At 38.5% G+C, this 18,283-nt stretch overlaps 1 protein-coding gene across 1 annotated transcript in view; it reads left to right on the top strand.

Annotated features, from left to right (window-relative positions):
• The window catches only part of cdk14 (cyclin-dependent kinase 14), a 202,848-nt gene that overhangs the window by 122,163 nt on the left and 62,402 nt on the right, over nt 1–18,283 (top strand). The window contains exon 11 of the mRNA XM_040118359.1: nt 12,743–12,806. Coding sequence (XP_039974293.1) covers nt 12,743–12,806 — 64 coding nt within the window. The remainder of the gene's footprint in view (nt 1–12,742; nt 12,807–18,283) is intronic.

Here is an 18,283-nt window from a genome sequence, read left to right as displayed (position 1 = left end):
CGGGTCTCAACGAGTACCACCGAGCACTTACACCCATCATGATGAAGTGTTTTCGAGCAGCTGGTCAGGGACTATATAACATCCAGACTTCCCTTTACACTGTCTATCACTGCAAACATCAGGAACAACTGGGCTGATACAAGTTCTTGCGAGTGCACATTACATTTCACGTAATGGATTCTAAATAGCTCCTCTCTAGTTAAGACAGCACAACAGCGCTTCCATTTCCTGCAGCATATGAAAAGAGCAAACCTCCCCTCTCCCATCTTCACCACATTCTACAAAGGCACCATAGAGAGTGTACTAAACAGCTGCATCTCTGTCTGGTATGGAGGCTGCAGTGCCTCAGATCGAAAAGCCCTGCAGAATGTGATGAGGACAGCAGAAAAGATCATTGGGACCTCTATTACACCCATTCAGGGTATTTATAAAACACTGCTTGAACATGGCCACCATTATTGCAAAAGACTCCAACCACCATTAGCATGGACTAATCAGCACAGAGCATGGTTGTTGTTGCCATTATTTGTTTTACAGTGCTGATTGTCCTGAAACACACAGACTTTATCTTAAGGACTGGAAATAATGTGTGTCACATTGTTTATAACAATGCTCCTTATGTCAGCTGTCATGTTCAGTGTGATGAGAGTCTCTCTGACCTACTTTCATTGCACTGACAATCTAGATCTGTCTAATCTTGCAACATATATATAATTAGAGGGTCCTGTGTGAAAGTCAGACATAATGTTTGTGTCTGGCACGATGGGTGGTCTGTAACCTAGCTGGCGGGGGGGTAATAGTACGTATGTCCACCAGAATGTGCATGCAGAGCACAGGGTCATGACCTGTGACCTTGCATAATATCCCTCTGTGGCAGGACTTTCTCTCTGTGATCTGTTTCTCTCTTTCTTCATACACTCTCCGTACACTCACACATGTTCTGAGATGAATACAGACCCAGCTCTGCCCTACTGACGGTTTGCCTTGTCTTCCCTTTCAACATACTGTTTAATATTTCCATTACTCTGTCTGAGTACCACTCACGGTTGGAATTCACTGTCCTAGCAGGGGGAACTTTATTTTTCCATGTAGGTTCTGGAGAAAGGAGACTGTCCTCCTGTGAAAACAGCAGCATCAATCCTTTGTTCAAAACTTGATTATGGCCTATCTTTACACATACAACGACTACTAGAAGGACATGTGACCAGACATCACCATATACACTGCATATATGGGACTAAATATGACTATGATTATGACTAAATCACTCTCTATTTTACCTGAGTGTCCGGAATTTTGAATGTGTAAATGTATCCACTATGCAGTGCTCTCAAAAATTCACCATGCAATTAACAATGTATTGTTCATGGCATGTACACTACTTTCTTTTGGCTCTACAGCTTTCAGTGATGACCTAAATCCGGAAGATTAGTAGGTGTCTGAAATCTCAATTTACTGCTCACTGTGGAGTAAAAAAATAAGTGTCTATTATATAGGGAGTAGTGAATGAGGGAAGAAGGGGACTTCGATCCCCTTGTTCACTTAATTCAGAAATCATCTCTGGTGCAAAATTACCCATGATGTTAACTTGCTTAATACTAGCTCATCTAGCTTACAACTAGTCTACACCTAGCAGTAAAAGCTTAAAACTAGCTTACAGCTATCTGAGCTAGCTTACAACTAGTGTACAACCAGCTCAACTACCTAACAGGTAGTTTAAAGTTTACTGTATGTTGCAGCCGTACATTAGCTTGATATTTTTTTATGGTGAAAAATGACAAGAGCTCTGATGCTAACTTATCACTATGAACATACAGGTTATTAAGTTATTAAAATTATCTACATTTGTCACAAACCATCACTAAATCAGCTTCTTTTTGCTTTATTGGTTTTATAAACACGATAACTTAAAATCCAACTTCCAGCCAACTCTGTAATATGTAATATATTGTATTAATGAAATAAATGAAAAATTGTACTGTTTCTCCAAATGAGTCCCAAATGAATCTCCAATATACAGTATATACTGTATATATATATATGTGTGAATGTATGTATTTATAGTATACACCCTGTTTATATTAATGAGGGCAGGCTAAAAATCAGAAACCTTTCTATAATGCAGTCGTTTTCTACCAGGTCAGACAGTCCTTCACACTGTACTTTATATTATAAAACTGTTTATATATTTGCCAAAATGCAGGCATGAATTGACCCCAATCAGCATCTCATAACCTGCACAATCCAATACATTCCCACTTCCAGTTAAAAGACAAAAAGCAGAGTTGGAGCACGTTTTGTTACTGAAAAGCATAAGACCGAGGAGGAGGTTGAGGTGGCATGGAGGGGCCAACAAAGCTTGTGACCTTAACTCTGGAGGTCACAGTTTGATTCCTGTTTATGTCAATGCTGGTTTCTTTCAACCATGGCCACAATCATTTCCTAATCTTAAGCAAATCACTGCTCTCAGTGTTACCGGAATAATGTCTGTTATCTTGAACAAATTCTAATTTCATGAATGAAAATTTACCAGCAAGAAGCTATTAAAACTCCATTTAAAACAATATAGGTCATCTATAGCTCATGTGTAAAACAAAATCTATTGAAACAATTTATCATCCTTGTCTCCCTTAGAATTTGTATACAGAAGTTGTATACTAATGGTACTCTATATTTTTGGTTACTTGCTGCATAACTATATGTTTGATTGATGTTCATTGAAAAAAAAAAGAATTATTGAGGGTTCAAATGTGAGGTTTGTGTCATTATGGGACTCTATATCTTTACAGCAACCTTCTCTCCATCTCAAGACCAGACTGTCAGTCAGTATAAGAACTTCTCAGCAATGATAAATGTTTCTCAGTTGAGTGTTTGACTCATGAAAATAGTGAAAAATGTCTAAGCTGATTTAATTAAACCCCTTTTCGAGGCATATAATCATAGCCATTAGGATCTAATGTAGGATAATACGTTATTCAAGTCACAAACACACTCCTACTGCTGCTTAGTCAAATAGATAGATATAAAGGGGCATTATAGCAGTGAGATTATAACTAATTGACATGTTTGTGACATAGTGTGATATGTTTGTGACAAAACCTGGTTGAAAGTATTTTGCTATTGTGTTGCAGCTTTGTTAAAAATAGTAACTGGCCCAAGGGGGTGTTATAATTAACAGTCTGAACAACATATTGTACAGTTCATCCATCAAATTTCACATCATGTTTTAATACTATAATAATTACCTCAAGGCTGGTTGCTGTTCAAAACAATGGGAGATTCACTGCATTCAGACAGTAATAGGGCAGAAACATATTTATTGCTGTGCTCGCTCTGCTCCAGAACATCGTATTTGAATTTAAACAGTGATATCTAGTTAAAGTGCTGACTAATGTGGGTAGTGCTCCTCCTGTGCACCTTTTTCTCATTTTCATCTCCTCTGGCTTTCGGGTCAGGGTGGTGGCACCGCTGTCATCCATAGAATTATTTTTAAATGGCCTTTATGTCTTTTGGTTCTTTCAACTCTTTTAAAGTTTTTATTATTTTTACTACTGGTCCAGTTCCTCTGCTCTATATACTTTTATACCGACCTCCTTAGCTAAATGGTTTTATTCATGAATTTCCTGAGCTCCTCTTTCTTGTTATACTCTAATACAATAGAGTTGTCATCCTTGGTGATTTTAATATCCATGTGTGCTTTGCTTCTAATCCCCTTTCTCGTGATTTCCTGGTTATGGAGTCGTTTAGCTTAAATCAGATTGGTAAAGGTGCCGCACATTCTAAAGGTCATACCTTAGATCTGGTCCTCACTAGTGGTTTTTCTCCCCATAAATGTGAATCTTGTTGACTTTTATGGATATGAGTCCTTTTGAATTTTATCATAAAGCTGTTGTTTTTAATGTTAATTTGTCTCCACCCACTGGAAAGCCGTGTGTTACTGTCCTGTCATGTGTCCTTACTGCTGATTCTGCCAGTAGATTCTGTGAGGCTCTCTCCAACACCTTAACCTTGAGCTCTTTTATACAGCAACAGTGCCCTTACACCTTGGCTAGTACCTTCAACAATATCTGCTTGTCTATCCTTAACCATTTTGCTCACCTCGTACTCAGAAAGAAAAAGTAAAATCCTTCTCCATGGCTCAATGAGCAATCTCAGGCCTTCGAGAGAGAATGCAGTAAAGCTGAACATAAATGGAAGACTAATAGGATACAAGTCTCCCTTGAAAAGCTAAAAAGTCACATGGTCCACTATCAGACTGAATTAAAGAGGCAAGTTCAGCCTATTTTTTTGGTGTGATTTCCAGAAATGCCCATAACTCAAAAGGATTATTGAAGGTTATTGATTCTGTTTTGAAAAGTTCCACCCCTAATACTGAAACCTAGCCCTGAATTAGGATTTTCTGAATTACTTTGTTAAAAACTGTATGCTGTACAGTGCTGACTCAGTTTCAGCCAATTTCCCTTTCAGTCCTAGAAGCCACAGTCTCTTATATTATAATCCTCGTACCAGCTCAATATTATTCCCCCTAAACTCTTCAAAGACGTATTGCACACTGTCAGTCCCTGCATTTTATAAGTTATTAATTGCTCCTCGGCCACTGGTGTTTTTCCTTCTCGTTTTAAACATGCAACTGTACAACCTCTGTTAAAGAAACCTAATATTGACCCGCTTACTCTCAGCAATTACTGACATATTTTGAAAATTTCTTTCTTATCTAAGGTGTTGGAGAAAGCTATTTCCTCTCAGCTGATTGCATATATGAGTGCCAACAGTATTTTTGATAACTTTCAGTCTGGTTTCAGAGCTCCACATAGGACTGAGATGGCCTTAGTTAAGGTGACAAATGAGTTACTCCTTGCTGCAGATAAAGATGAAATGTGACAGCTAGATTGCCTTTGACACAATAGAACACTCAATCCTTTTACTGTGTCTTGAAACTTGGGTTGGTCTAAAACGATCTGCTCTTCATTTATTACGCTCATATATGTCTAATAGAACATTTTCTACTGTTTTTGGAAATTCCCAATCTTCATTTTCCCATTTCACTCATGGTATTGCTCAAGTTAGTCTGGGGTCTGTTACTGTTCTCCATTTATATGTTGCCCTTAGGTCAGGTCATTAGGAAATCATTATTATGCTGATGACACCCAGATATATGTCCTGTTACAGTCCACTAGTCATAGCAACCTAACCCAATATATCAACATACTTTCTTATTTAAATTGCTGGACCTCTCAAACCTTCTTTCAGTCAGATAATATGCAATCTGGTAGCCCTACCAAAAGACATCAAGCTAGCTGCAAGAAATTTGGGTGTTTTATTTGATTCTGGCATTTGTTTTGATGACCAAATATACAGGGTCGCCCATACCTTTATTTTTTCCCTTCTAGACTTCTGTAATGCCCTCTGTACATCTTACTCGGGGGCTTTCCTCCATCACTTTCAATTAGTTCAAAATACTGCGGCTAGGATTATTACTGGTTCAAGAAAATAAGATCATATAACTCACATTCTGACCTCTCTGCATTGGCCTCCTGTTTTTCGCATTGATTTTAAAATTTTATTGTTGACTTTCAAGGCTTTACAGAACCAGGCCCCAAAGTATATCAAGGATTGATTAACCCCATATAAGCCTGGGCGCCATCTCGGCTGATAGTGGAGTCCGGCCCCCCAAACTCTGGAATGACTTACCTGCTGAGACTAGGTTTGCTAGATCTATCACTACTTTTAAATCTCTTGTTAAAACATTTTTTTTTTAAGCTTTCATTTCATTTCAAATCATTTAATTTAATTTCTTTCAAATCATATGAACTGTTGGCATTGTTGCTCTTTTTGTACATGTACCCCCAGTTTTAAACTCATAATACTATTGTTTCAGATTAAAATATTTGATATGAATCCTTTTCAACTGGTGATACTTTATGCAACCTGTACTGCAGCCATCTTTACTTGTTGATTTGATGGAATAATCTTAACTCAAGATACCCTTTCTATTTTTTTTTCAAACTCCTATTTTGAAGGTCAGGAATGATCTTTTTGCTCAACTTCTTTCTTGTTCAGGCAAGCTCTCCTTTAAGGGGAATTCCAACGATTATACACATACATCAAAGTCTGTTTACAGGTCTTTGGGAGTATTTCTACATTTGTGATATGTGAAAAAAGTTTTATGAATCCTTTTGTGACTCCAGAGGGAGCTGTGTGAATTCTGAACGTCAGCTGGGGCTGAAGACTACAAGTTTGAAGTGTAAAAAAAATCAGTAGGTATGGAAAGAGAAAGAAATGAGCTCACCATACCTCTGTAGCCCGCTCCTCCTCTCTGCTCTCCAACTGTTGGCGGTTGGGGTACATTGTGGGTAATGTAGACACTAGGTTTAAAAGGAAAAAAATTCTTCCGCTGCATTGATTTAGATCATCTATTTTTTTTTTTTTTTCTGTAAACTGTCCACTCTCTGTCCAGCAATGTTATAGGAGTACAATGCTAAATAAGTAGACTAATGTTTTAAGTATGGTCTTGAGCAAGTGAAGTGACGATATTCAGCACTATGCAGCTCATTCACTCAGTGAGACCAACACAGGGGGCATCTTCATCTAGCACAAAAGTTGAGCCTTGCATTTCTGTGACCGCACTGCATCATCTGCCAATGTAGATCACATACTGTACATAGCTCACATTCCTGATAGATTGCTTTTTAATGTAAACAGTGTCATTTTTGAGATGGAGGATAAAATGATTGTCACCTTGAAAACTATAAAGGCTTCCATAAGTCTTACCGAATTTCCTGTCTCGTATTAGTTTTTTATTACCCCTGATCAGTGTGTTGGTAATAAGCTTTCAAACTCACTGATGTATCACTCAGACTTGAATTTCTTGATAATATTTCATCTTCTCACTGGTGCCTGTAGGTACATATGACATTTTTGCGGTGTATATTCGGTCTTCATGCCCACAAACATGCGATCAGTTCCATTTACAGTAGCCTCGGAAAGTATTCAGACCCCTTCATTTTTTACACACTTTATTGTGTTTTAAATTTTATATAAATTGAATAAAATTGCCATTTGCCACTCACTAATCCATATTGACGAAGTAAAAATATGTTTTTAGAATTTTTTTGCAAATTGATTAAAAAGCAAAAACTGAAATCTCTCATTTACAAAAATATTCAGAACCTCAATTTAGTACTTTGTAGAAGCCCCTTTGGTAGCAATGATAGCCTCAAGTCTTCTTGGGTCAGTCTTTACAAGCTGCGCATGCCTGGATTTGGGCAGTTTATCCCATTCTGTGTTTGTGAACTGGCATCCTCAGGTCTCTCCACAGATATTCTGTGGGGTTTAAATTTGGGCTTTGTCTGGGCCACTCAAGGACAGTCAGAGACTTTGTCACAGTGGACAAGAAAATAAAGATGTTTCCAAGCCAGAAAGCATGGATGAATGAAGGGCTTTAAAATATCTGAAAAGCACACAATAATGGTTTTAATTCCGGTGCCAGTACAGCAGCGTTGCCAGGCCAAACTTGAAAAAAGGCATAGAGAAGGCCAAAGATATCAACAGACAACGTGTAGAAGACCACTTCAACAGTGCTGATGCTAGGAGAATGTGGCAAGGCATCAGGGCTATCACTGAATACAAGAGCAAACCTGTCTGCCGCCACAGTGATGTCACACTGTCCAGTGACCTCAACACCTTCTTTGGTCGCTTTTAAATTGGCAGCAGTGTGACGAGTACAAGAATCCAGCCATTGAGGATGAAGAGGTCTTCACACTGAGCACAAGATGTCCACACTGTGGAGGGTCAATCCAAGCAAAGCTGCAGGCCCGGACTGTGCTGAACAGCTTGCTGAGGTATTTACAAGAATCTTCAACCTGTCTCTATCTCTGGCAATGGTCCCCAGGTGCCTGAAGTCAGCATTATAGTGCCAGTGCACAAAAAAAACATGAACGACTATTGTCCGGTTGCCCTCACACCAACATAATGAAGTGCTTTGAAAGGCCGGTCCTCTCCACTTCGAAACATCATCCCTGCCTCACTGGACACACACCAGTTTGGTTACAGAACTGACAGATCCACAGAGGAGGCCGTCTTTCTGGCTCTTCACACTGTCCTGACTCACCTGGAGAGACAGGGCACATTCGTGAAGATGCTATTCGTAGATTACAGCTCTACTTTCAATCCTGTCATCCACAACAAGCTCACCTTCAAACTCCACCAGACAGGCCCATGCTCATCACTATGCAGCTAGATCACGAATTTCCTGTCAGAGCATCCTCAGCCAGTGAGATTGGTCCCCGACCTTATCTCCATTATAACACTGACCACTAGCACACCACAAGGACGTGTATGGAGCCCCATTCTCTACTCCCTCATCCCAAACGATTGTGCTCCTGCATACACCATCGTTAGGTTTGCAGATGACACAATGGTGATTGGGCTGATCTCCAACAGAACTTTGGAAGGTCATAGGATTAGGCATATGCTCCAGTATTCATCAATCGAAACGGAGTGGAGAGAGTATTACAGATTTCTGGGCATACACATCTCAAAGGACCTTACATAGTCCACTAACACCACTTCACTGGTCAAGAAAGCACAGCAATGGTTGTTTTTCCTGAGGACGCTGAAGAAGACCACCATCTGTCTGCCTTGACAGATGGTGGTGACTTTCTAGCGCTCTACCACAGAGAGCATCGTAACATACTGCATCTCTGTGTGGTAATCTCAGCTGCACAGCAGCTGATAGGAAAGCTTCAAGTTGTCTCAGTGCACAGAAGATCATTGAGAAACAGCTCCCATCCCCGGAGGACAGGGCTACCATCATCTGTCAGGACTATACTTACAAATTACTAATACTTTCTAAAGCAGCTGAAGGTCAGGTCAGACTTGGCTAGTCAAGACCATCCCATTGTTTGGCCATAGAATCCTCCTTAGTTGCCTTGTCTGTATGTTAAGGATTACTGCCCTGCTGTTGCCCTAAATCTGAAGGACTTTTAACAGGGTTACAAGCCGTACACTATGAGTCCTTCACCCATAATCGATGGAAACACTCTCAACAGCTTATACAGCTTAAAGTCAGCACATTCGCCTTACAGCCATTGTTTCATTTTTACATCCAATGTGAAAAGTGACCTAGTACTTTCTGACTGTACTTTATTTATTACTGATGGTCCACATGGCCAGTCATCATTTGCGTGGGGCACCATGATTCCTGATGTCCAGCTTCTTGACCTCTTTGTTGAGTGATAAAACTGACAAGCACTAAATAAGTTTGACGGCAGCTGTGCAGGTTTGTGGTGATGTTTCACCTTTTTTCCTACATCCCTAGCTATAATGCTGCTGCTCTTCTTCCCCTTCTGATGTCCTCATAAAGACTCTGACATTCACAACCAGTCCCAAACCTACCCTCCACCTCACACTCCCTCTCTTCACTTCAAAGGCCACTGAACTGTTCCATCAATAATGCAAGCCGATTTCAGCTCTGTGGACCAGACTGAGATCCACTCAAATGCCCACTCTTTCGCCCTTCCACTCCCACAACCTTTCATTCTCCTTCCAAAGCCATCCTGCTCACCCCTTGTCTGTGAAATACTAACCGACCATGTCATGATCCTGCTTGTCCAAGCTGGAAGGTGGAACAATGGTGGTACATTGTCAACCCTATGTCCTAGAAATTACGTTTATATACAACCAATTTGCAACAGCAAATATGTTTTGTAGGAAACGTAACTGCAACTGGATTACATCTTCAGTTAACGTAATGAGGATATGTTAATTTACATGTTTGGCATGTCACAAATATGTTGACATTGAACATATCAAACATGTTCACAGACAATGTACAGTATTTGTTTTCTGCCAAAATATCAAATCTTGCAGTACAATATCCACTTGTACTGACTACAGCCTATTTAACTTTTTATGGTTATGTTAAGCCCATCGCAGCACCAGGTTGAGGTTAGGGAATGGTTGTGGTCTGGTTTAAAATGAGTATCTCGAAGATTTTGGTCGGGTCGATTTAGTGACACCGGTAGTTACTGGTGGTAACAGCAAATGCCGTTTAACACAACAGGTCACAGAATTCTGGGGACTGAAAAACAAACAATTGTCATTTTAAAAAAGAAGTCCGGCTATAATTGGAAAGAACCCCCACACAAATATAGGGAAAGTATGCAGAGAAATGCTGCAGTCAGCCTTCATGAAGCGAGATAACTGACCACTGAGCCAATCATGCATCACAAAGAAGCAGTGCAGGAGAGATTTCAGCCTTGAAACTACATGCCAGATTTTTAGGTGTCAACATGTGGCTTGTAAGAATGGTATAAAGTGAATTGTAGTAAAATCAAGGCTTACTGTAGCTGTGCTGTGTTTTTGATTGTCCTGCATATTTTAGTTAAATTTAGCATAATGTTCAAATGGTTTGAGAAAATATAGTATTTGTGGGATTCTGAGACCAGCTGATTTTCTCATATAATCAGCTGAACAGTTTTTAAAACTGACTGTTTTTAAAACAGTTTTAAAAAATTATGGGTCAGTGACTTGGTTGGTTTCTGAGCATTCTCTACAGTTTCTGAAAACTATGATATCATGCCAAATTCAGTGTCACTCTGAATTGTGCTTCTTAAAAAGAGGGCTTTTATGTGTTGGCTCAGAGAGCTCATGCAGTGCAAATCAACAAAACACATGAAAATGGACAAAAAAGAAGGAAATAAAGAAAACATATCGAAGTCTGAAAAGACTTCAAACTAAAGGAATAAAATGCTGCGAATAAATATGTCTAAAATGCCACGTGAAGTACACACTGTACCATACATGAAAAGGTATGAAATAAAACGTTTTGCTAGAAACATTTCAGTTCAAGTTCCATCTTTATCTGGTCAAAAATATTTGACATTGCTGCCACCTTCCTACTTATACAGTATCTTTTACATATAAGGAAAATGAAGGATGAGTTTTGTCAAAGAATGTAAATTCAGTTTTGTTTTTTTGTTTTTTGTTTTTTTTCCAACTAAACGGCACACAAACATGTTGCATTTCGATTAATCTCAGTTTGTAAATCAAAGCAAAACTCTGTTAATGAAAGCATTGTATTACCTCCGATACAATCTCAATCTATCTTGTGCCGTTACTGACATATTATTGTCCTTTAAAACACTGGTAGACAAGATAGTTCATAATGGAGAGCAGTAGTAATAACTTACTAAAGAATGATTGAATATCCTCTACTCTAATATAGTCATTTGACCCCCTTCACTGTGGTGCACTTAATGTTTTCTCTGTAACCAGTATTGTCATTTGTTAAAACACGAAATCATATACTTTCAGACCTGGAGTATCGTTGCTTAAGACAACACTATATAGATTTCTAAACAGACAACGTTTGTGCTTTTTTAAAAGTGAAGTTCAATAGCTGAGCATGCAAATTAATGTCTCTTTGTCCTGACTGCTTTTATTGAAGTCCAATACCTCATGGTGCTGCAGTGCCCTCTGGTGGCGCCTTTTGTTATTACAACAACTATGACTAACATTTGTGTCAGTTACAGGCCAACATTGTGTAAGTAAAACAAGCATCTGATCTCCTTACACTCCTCTGGTTTCCATTGTTTCAAATTAAATAATGGATTCGCTAAAGCCCCTTTAAACACACAACTCGTCTTCTTTTGTGTTTTGCAACTCAGGATTGATCTTTGTATGAGTAACATAAGTGACATACTTCTGGTGACATACTGGTGGTCTTTTTTCAGCTCTTAAGTACATGGTAACAGGGAGACAGTCATAGGGGTTAAAACTTATGGAAACAATCCAATCTAAAAGAAACCATAACCAGAGTACGATCAATTGGCTGGATACACTTCTCTCCACTTGTGCTTTCATTATTCCTTTTCTTTGTCTCTCAGCTGTGCCAACAAGAGTCATCTGAAACTGATTTAATCCAGTGATCCTATAACACCCTCCATCCAGTGTTTGCATGCATTAACCTCAAGCAGACAGTATTAATCAAACATCCCTTCATAGCTACTCCACTGAAGAAGTGTGCTATAGATCATGGACGACTGTACAATCTGGAAACTATTATGCTGCTTAGCTGTGATGGATCATGTTGAAGGCATGTCCGTTGCTCTGGGTTTTGTCATCATAAACCCAGGCTGCATGCGTGAGAACTCAGCCAGCCTTTCCATAAAAGATAAACTTATCATGACTGTTGCACAAGCAATGAGATGTCTTTGTGCTGGAATTTCAAGCTTGTCATACTGCAAATCATGGTGCTGAGTCTCTCTGTCGCTACATATTCATACCAACACAATCTGAGAATTATCTACATGTATTATGAGGCCATAATATTTATAATCTATAACATTTAATTCACACTTGTTGCACTACCTAATACTCACCAGAACATTGAACTATATAATATTAATGAATTATTTTGTGTTCTATATTTGACTAAACATATTATAAGTGTTCTACTTTGTCATAATATATTATGGTCAATTTAAACTGACATGAATTACAATAAAAAAATTGAATTGGCTGTGAGCACGGGATGAATTGCTGCTGTGAGGTTTTCCATGAATTATTTGGTCTCCCTCCTCAGTGCTTAGTGGTCATCACTTTCATTTGTGAAGCCCGCTACTTTGTTCTTTGTACTCATCCTAACTCCGCTACTATTTGTTTCCACCAAACCAGAACATCTTACTTTCTCGCTTCACTCATTCACCTTCTCCTCTCCACATTTTGGTGTCTTCTTCAGGTCCTGGGCACCCCATCTGAAGATACCTGGCCTGGTGTTAACTCCCTGCCTCACTTCAAACCAGGTGAGACCTTACATAAAGCACTATTACACAGAGTGACTACAATCATGCTGTAAACTCTCACTAACTTCTTTGACCCCTACTAAACTGAATGATAATTAATGAATTAACCTGAGAGCAAGGTCAATAACATAGTGTAAGCTAGAGAGTTAGCATGGAGCCCTGTGGCTATAAGTGTTATGTATGATAAAGCACTAGTAGGGAGCCTATTTTTACTCAGGATAGCATTTGGTAAAGTTTTAGAACTGAGCCCTTTTTTTATTGGATATAATGTATGTTAAGTGGTTAGTATTGGGCCTAGTGTCACTCATTATTCTGTATGCTAAAGTGTTAGCACGAAACCATTTTTTACTCAACACAGTATATGATAAAATGTTAGCATGGAGCCTACCTCATCAGCTTCAACTGTATATAGGCTATTTCCTAGTGTAATTGGTAAACATACATGGAAAAATAGTCGCTCTAGAAAGAAATACTTGCTCTTAGATTCTCAGGAACCAATAACAACGTATATACCTTACTGTTAAGCTTGAAGACCTGAGCTATAGGCTCCATTCTAATTTTAACCTACACAATGTTGACAGCAAACCAATGTTATTCCATAGCATGAAATAACACTGTGCACCAGAGCATATGATCTATCAGGTACAAACTTGTTTATATACTCAGTAACCTGGCCCTCGAAATTAGCCAATGGGACAGTCTACCAAAATGTCACTGTAGTCCATTAATGCAGCAGCAGCAGCCGGAGTGGGAGGGGGGGTAGCTCTGCCAGGGTAGCCATGCCCTCTGGGAGCTCATTAGGGCTTTTTAGAGGGAACATGAATAGAGACTTCAGATTAGTGTTGGAGCTGATGGAGGGAAGAAGAGCTGGAGTGGCGGAGGGGGGGCAGGAGAGGATGGCCATAAAGAGGGTTAGAATAATGGTGCGGGGCAGTGAGGTATCACAAAGCCATGTGTCCCAGCCTCCTATCTCCAGTGGCCAATTAGGGAGCAACTGGAGTGACCCTCATGGTCACACAAACACACACACACACACACACACACACACACACACACACACGCAACTTCTTGTTAGATCCTCACACACTGTATTGAGCAGCTGTGCAGCTGTCTGAGCAACAGAAACACACACATGCCCAGCTCAGACGTCTGCAGATCTGATGTTACTGTGGCTGCACTTTGAACAAACACGGGAAGATATGATCTGGTTGAACCATATGGTGGTGTTCATAAAGCATTATAGAGGCCTCAGAATGCACAATGATTACAGGTAGAGTATCATATAATCAACACAGGCACATTGTGAATGATTATAATCAGAGGGGGAGAATGATGATCGTATTGTAGGAAAAAAAATTATCATCTAGTGGAATTATTATCTGCTGGTAATGCTTCAAAATGCAACACTTCTGAAGGTTACACCATGGTAGGAATAAAGAGATATTAAGTGTTCTTTTTAAATGATCTGAGAGGTAATTATCATTAAAATGCTGATTTCTGATGAACTTCAAGCAAAATACAGTTATTTGTTTTTTTTTTGTTTTTGTTTTTTTTTTACGACATGTTAAACTGTCTTTGGGTCCGAGTATTTTAGTATTTTACTAAACCTTGAAGGTTTTTTTGTTTTGTTTTTTGTTTTTTTCGACGTTATTCTATATGTATTAAATATATATATATATTTTTTTTTACCTTGAGTAGTGCTGGATAATACAAAAGTCTGTTACTTATCTGGAAACTTATTGAATCGAAGTCCTTGATGAGTTCTTCTCAATAGTGCAATATCCTAATCCATAATAAACAGTAGCTTTGTCCATGGCTATCTTGACAGACACAATCAAATCCACACAGACTAGACGCTGTAGTAAGCAGCAGATGGCAGTATAGCAACAGTCTGGAAACCTCCCTGTGCTTGAAGATGTGTTTCCACAGCAGCACCGAGCTCCTTCGAGCTGACTGTTATCTGCACACTTTTCCAAAACCCAGTGACTATATCAATCTTTTGGTTATGATTCATCACATTTTACCATTACTTCTTCATGCATTACACTTTCCATCATTTTTTTTCATATCCCAATCATCACACAAGTTTGGATGTCAGACAGAGTGGTTCGACCTCAGAATGGAGGCGCCACTTATTTTTCACATTTCTGTGGTTATGAAAAGGTTCCACAGATACTTCCTCACTGCTAGACATACTTTGCTTTAGCTCTCCCTCCCCTCTACTGCCTTACTTATTGGTATGTTAGGTCAGGCTCTTCCACTGCATTCCAAGTTAGGCCAATTTTATCCGTAAATCTAATCTTTATCATCTCTCTCATCAGTGTCATGGTTTTGTTTTGTAATTGAACAGACGACAGAGGAGTATCCAGAGAGGCAAAACTAATAAAGAAAGTTGGTCTAAAACCAAATATTCAGAGGTTAACAAATAAATTACAAAAGGGGAAACAACTATCATATATCATATAGTTAGTTAATCTTTTATTGAACTGGGATCCAGATCTTGTTTTCAAGAGGCATCTGAGTACAAGAATAAATATACAGTATAAAACCATACACAAAATTGGTACAGTTTCTCATTAAAGAAAACAACTGCAAGTGACATTTTAAAATGCTTGAGTTTAATGTTTTAAAAAATTCAAAAGGAAATAGAGATTTTAATTTGACTTTTTTGTCAATTTAATGTGTTTTTGTGACTCAGTCAGTTGCTGAGTATTTAAAAGGATTTTTTCAAGCTCAGTTTGAACATGACGTATAGCTAAAGTATTGATCACACAGCCATGATAATGAGGCAGTTTCTTCTACAAAGCCTTAAAGATAAATCATGCACTGTTGGTTAAAGAGGGCAATCCCACCTTTTCAAACGAGGTACAATGGGGAGTCATGATTTAATCTCCTATGATTAAGAAGCGAGAGTTGTGCTAAACCGTGTCAAGAAAGTTAAAGGTGGAGGGAGGGGTATGAATATCACGATATTCAAGTGTTGACATAATTGTACATTGTACAATGGTATGCAGACTAGCAGACAAGAGACATGATTTGTTTCTTTGCAAAAAGCCAAGTATGACATTCAGTTTGCTAGTCAGTTGTTCCATATCAGTAAAAGTAAATAAGTAAATAATTTTAGTTTGAATACGGACATGGACAGAATACTTTTCAGGGAACTTGAAAGTAGCATACATTTTGTTTTGTTTTAGCCTTTAAAACAAGCTCATGTTTTTATGTGTTTAATGTTTTCTATTGTTTTCTAATGTTTTGGTATGTAAATTGAGAGGATGAAAGAAAATCTGAAATTCATATAAAAAAACTTGAAAATTGTGTTTCAGTTTAAGAAAAGTATGGGTATGAATATGGAATTTACTCACTAACATCACAAAAACAACACACACTGGTTTTTATGGTGTTTTCAATCTGCAGTTTAGGTAACATTGAATGATTGCAACATGAAAATTAACTCACACCCTGTTAAATCCTTCCAGAAGTTGAAAGTAATACAATAGTCCCCAAACAGACAATTAATATCTACACATTTATGTGACATCTAAAATATATCTAACAGATATAATAAAATAGAATATACTATAACCTCCCTCTGTCTATTTGTGGGTACTCCAGCTGGCAGCCTTCACCTCTGTCACCCAGGGACCTGTGGTCCGTTCAGGCCCGCCATGGCTCTGAACTGGGTGACTGGACCCACTGTGTAGCTGGCAGGCTAAAGGTTGACGCTGACAGACAGTTGGGTGGTTTGCTAGTAGGATTAGGCTAGCAGGGTGGGGGGTGGACTAACTCGCTGGGTGGCTGGCTAGCTTGTGTGGGAGTCGGTCAGTTGGCAGCTCAGCGTGACTGTGCGTCCACATGGCAGTTTTGGCTGAGATTAGGAGAACAGTGCAGGATAATAAACATAGCTCTGGAAATATAGAGAAACTGTCTCACCAAACTCCTCCCAAAAACATGACAATTTAATGTGGTCTGGCTTAGTAGCAGAAGTACATAGCTCATACAGCATTACTCAAGAGCATTTCTGAATTGATATGAGCCAACCATCAGTTTAACAAAGTAATACACAGAGCAACACTTATAGCAATACAATTTTAAGTATTTGAAATGGTTTGTCTGTTTGTCCCTGATTCATCTTTAAAATAACTGTGGTCGGCACAGCCAATAATTTCAAAGCAGACATTTTAATATGTCAAAGCGGGAAAAGCAGATGGGGGACCGAGGGGGGGGGGTTAATATTCCGAGAAAAAACTCAGAATTTCTGAGGTTAAAGTCTTAAATTTATGAGAATCAAAAAATTATTTTTGGTATCATGGAACCACATTGCTTTACAAACCACAATGAGGTTGGATCAACGTCATCACACAACAGACGCCGCCACTTGCTTCGTCTTATGCTGACAGTGGAGGAACTAATCGAATTATACTTTGCAATCGGATTTAGCAATAAGGAAATAATCATGATTTTAGCCCAGAATCACTATATTATCATAAGCATCAGTTTTTTTCTAGAAAATGTGGGAGTTTTTTCTAGTAAAGAGTACTGTAAAATCAGATTATGGGCGTAATTTAGCATAACTTTTGTGAAATAAAAAGGCAGTGGTGGTTGTCAAATAAAGAGTGGCTCCAAATCTTTCCTAGAAGCTCCAGTTTTAAGAGTTGTACCATGAATTCTAAAATAAGATTCAGCATTCAAATAATGAGAGAGTCTTAGATAGTGGCCAGCAAAAAGAAATAAGCGCCAGTCGCTAATAGAGACTTTTTTTAAAAATATTGAGGAGTGGTGGAATTACTTGTACTGTAATGGCTCACATTGTTAAATGAATATAGTGTACATTTCCAAGGCACTAACTCCATCAGTACAACAACAGCATCATGACATGCTTACCACGGAGTTTTAGTTTTAATGAACTCCCATTGGTTCTATTATACCATTTTCATGTGATTTTAAGTTACTGTCCATCAAATATTTCCTTCAGATACTATTTTTGCTAATATTCCAAATTAAAAGCCTTTGAGAAAAGGAAGGGATATGCCCTTTGAGCCCCCTCCAAGGCTTTTAATGTGAAAAAATTGTACTGAGTTTTATTGAGGGTGGATTAACAGTGATTGAAAAAACAATGCAACAGAATATAATTAGTGAATAAAACAGTGACATGACATGATTGTTGTACTAGTTATACTATCTGGTTGAACTCATGCTGTTGAGATGTACACTGTGCTGAATTTGTTAAGACAAAAGGTAAAGGTGGAGTAAGTTTTGAGTTTGCCTCATAGACTGTATATAGTCTTTGGTTGGCCTGCACAGCAAATAGCATCAACAGCAATTTAAAATAAGAACAAATCATAAAACAGAGAGGCTTCTTACTAAACTATGATCCTTACAAAACGGGAAAATTTAGTGTCTCATTGGGGTAAATAAAGGCCCTGACAGTATTTGAGAATTTACAGTATATCACCAGTTTGTGTCTTTGAAATTATTCA

The sequence above is a fragment of the Xiphias gladius genome, chromosome 22, assembly GCF_016859285.1.
Source record: "Xiphias gladius isolate SHS-SW01 ecotype Sanya breed wild chromosome 22, ASM1685928v1, whole genome shotgun sequence".
In the NCBI taxonomy this organism is placed as follows: Eukaryota; Metazoa; Chordata; class Actinopteri; order Istiophoriformes; family Xiphiidae; genus Xiphias; species Xiphias gladius.
The sequence above is the reverse complement of the archived record's forward strand: the minus strand, read 5'-3'. Positions and strand labels throughout refer to the sequence as shown.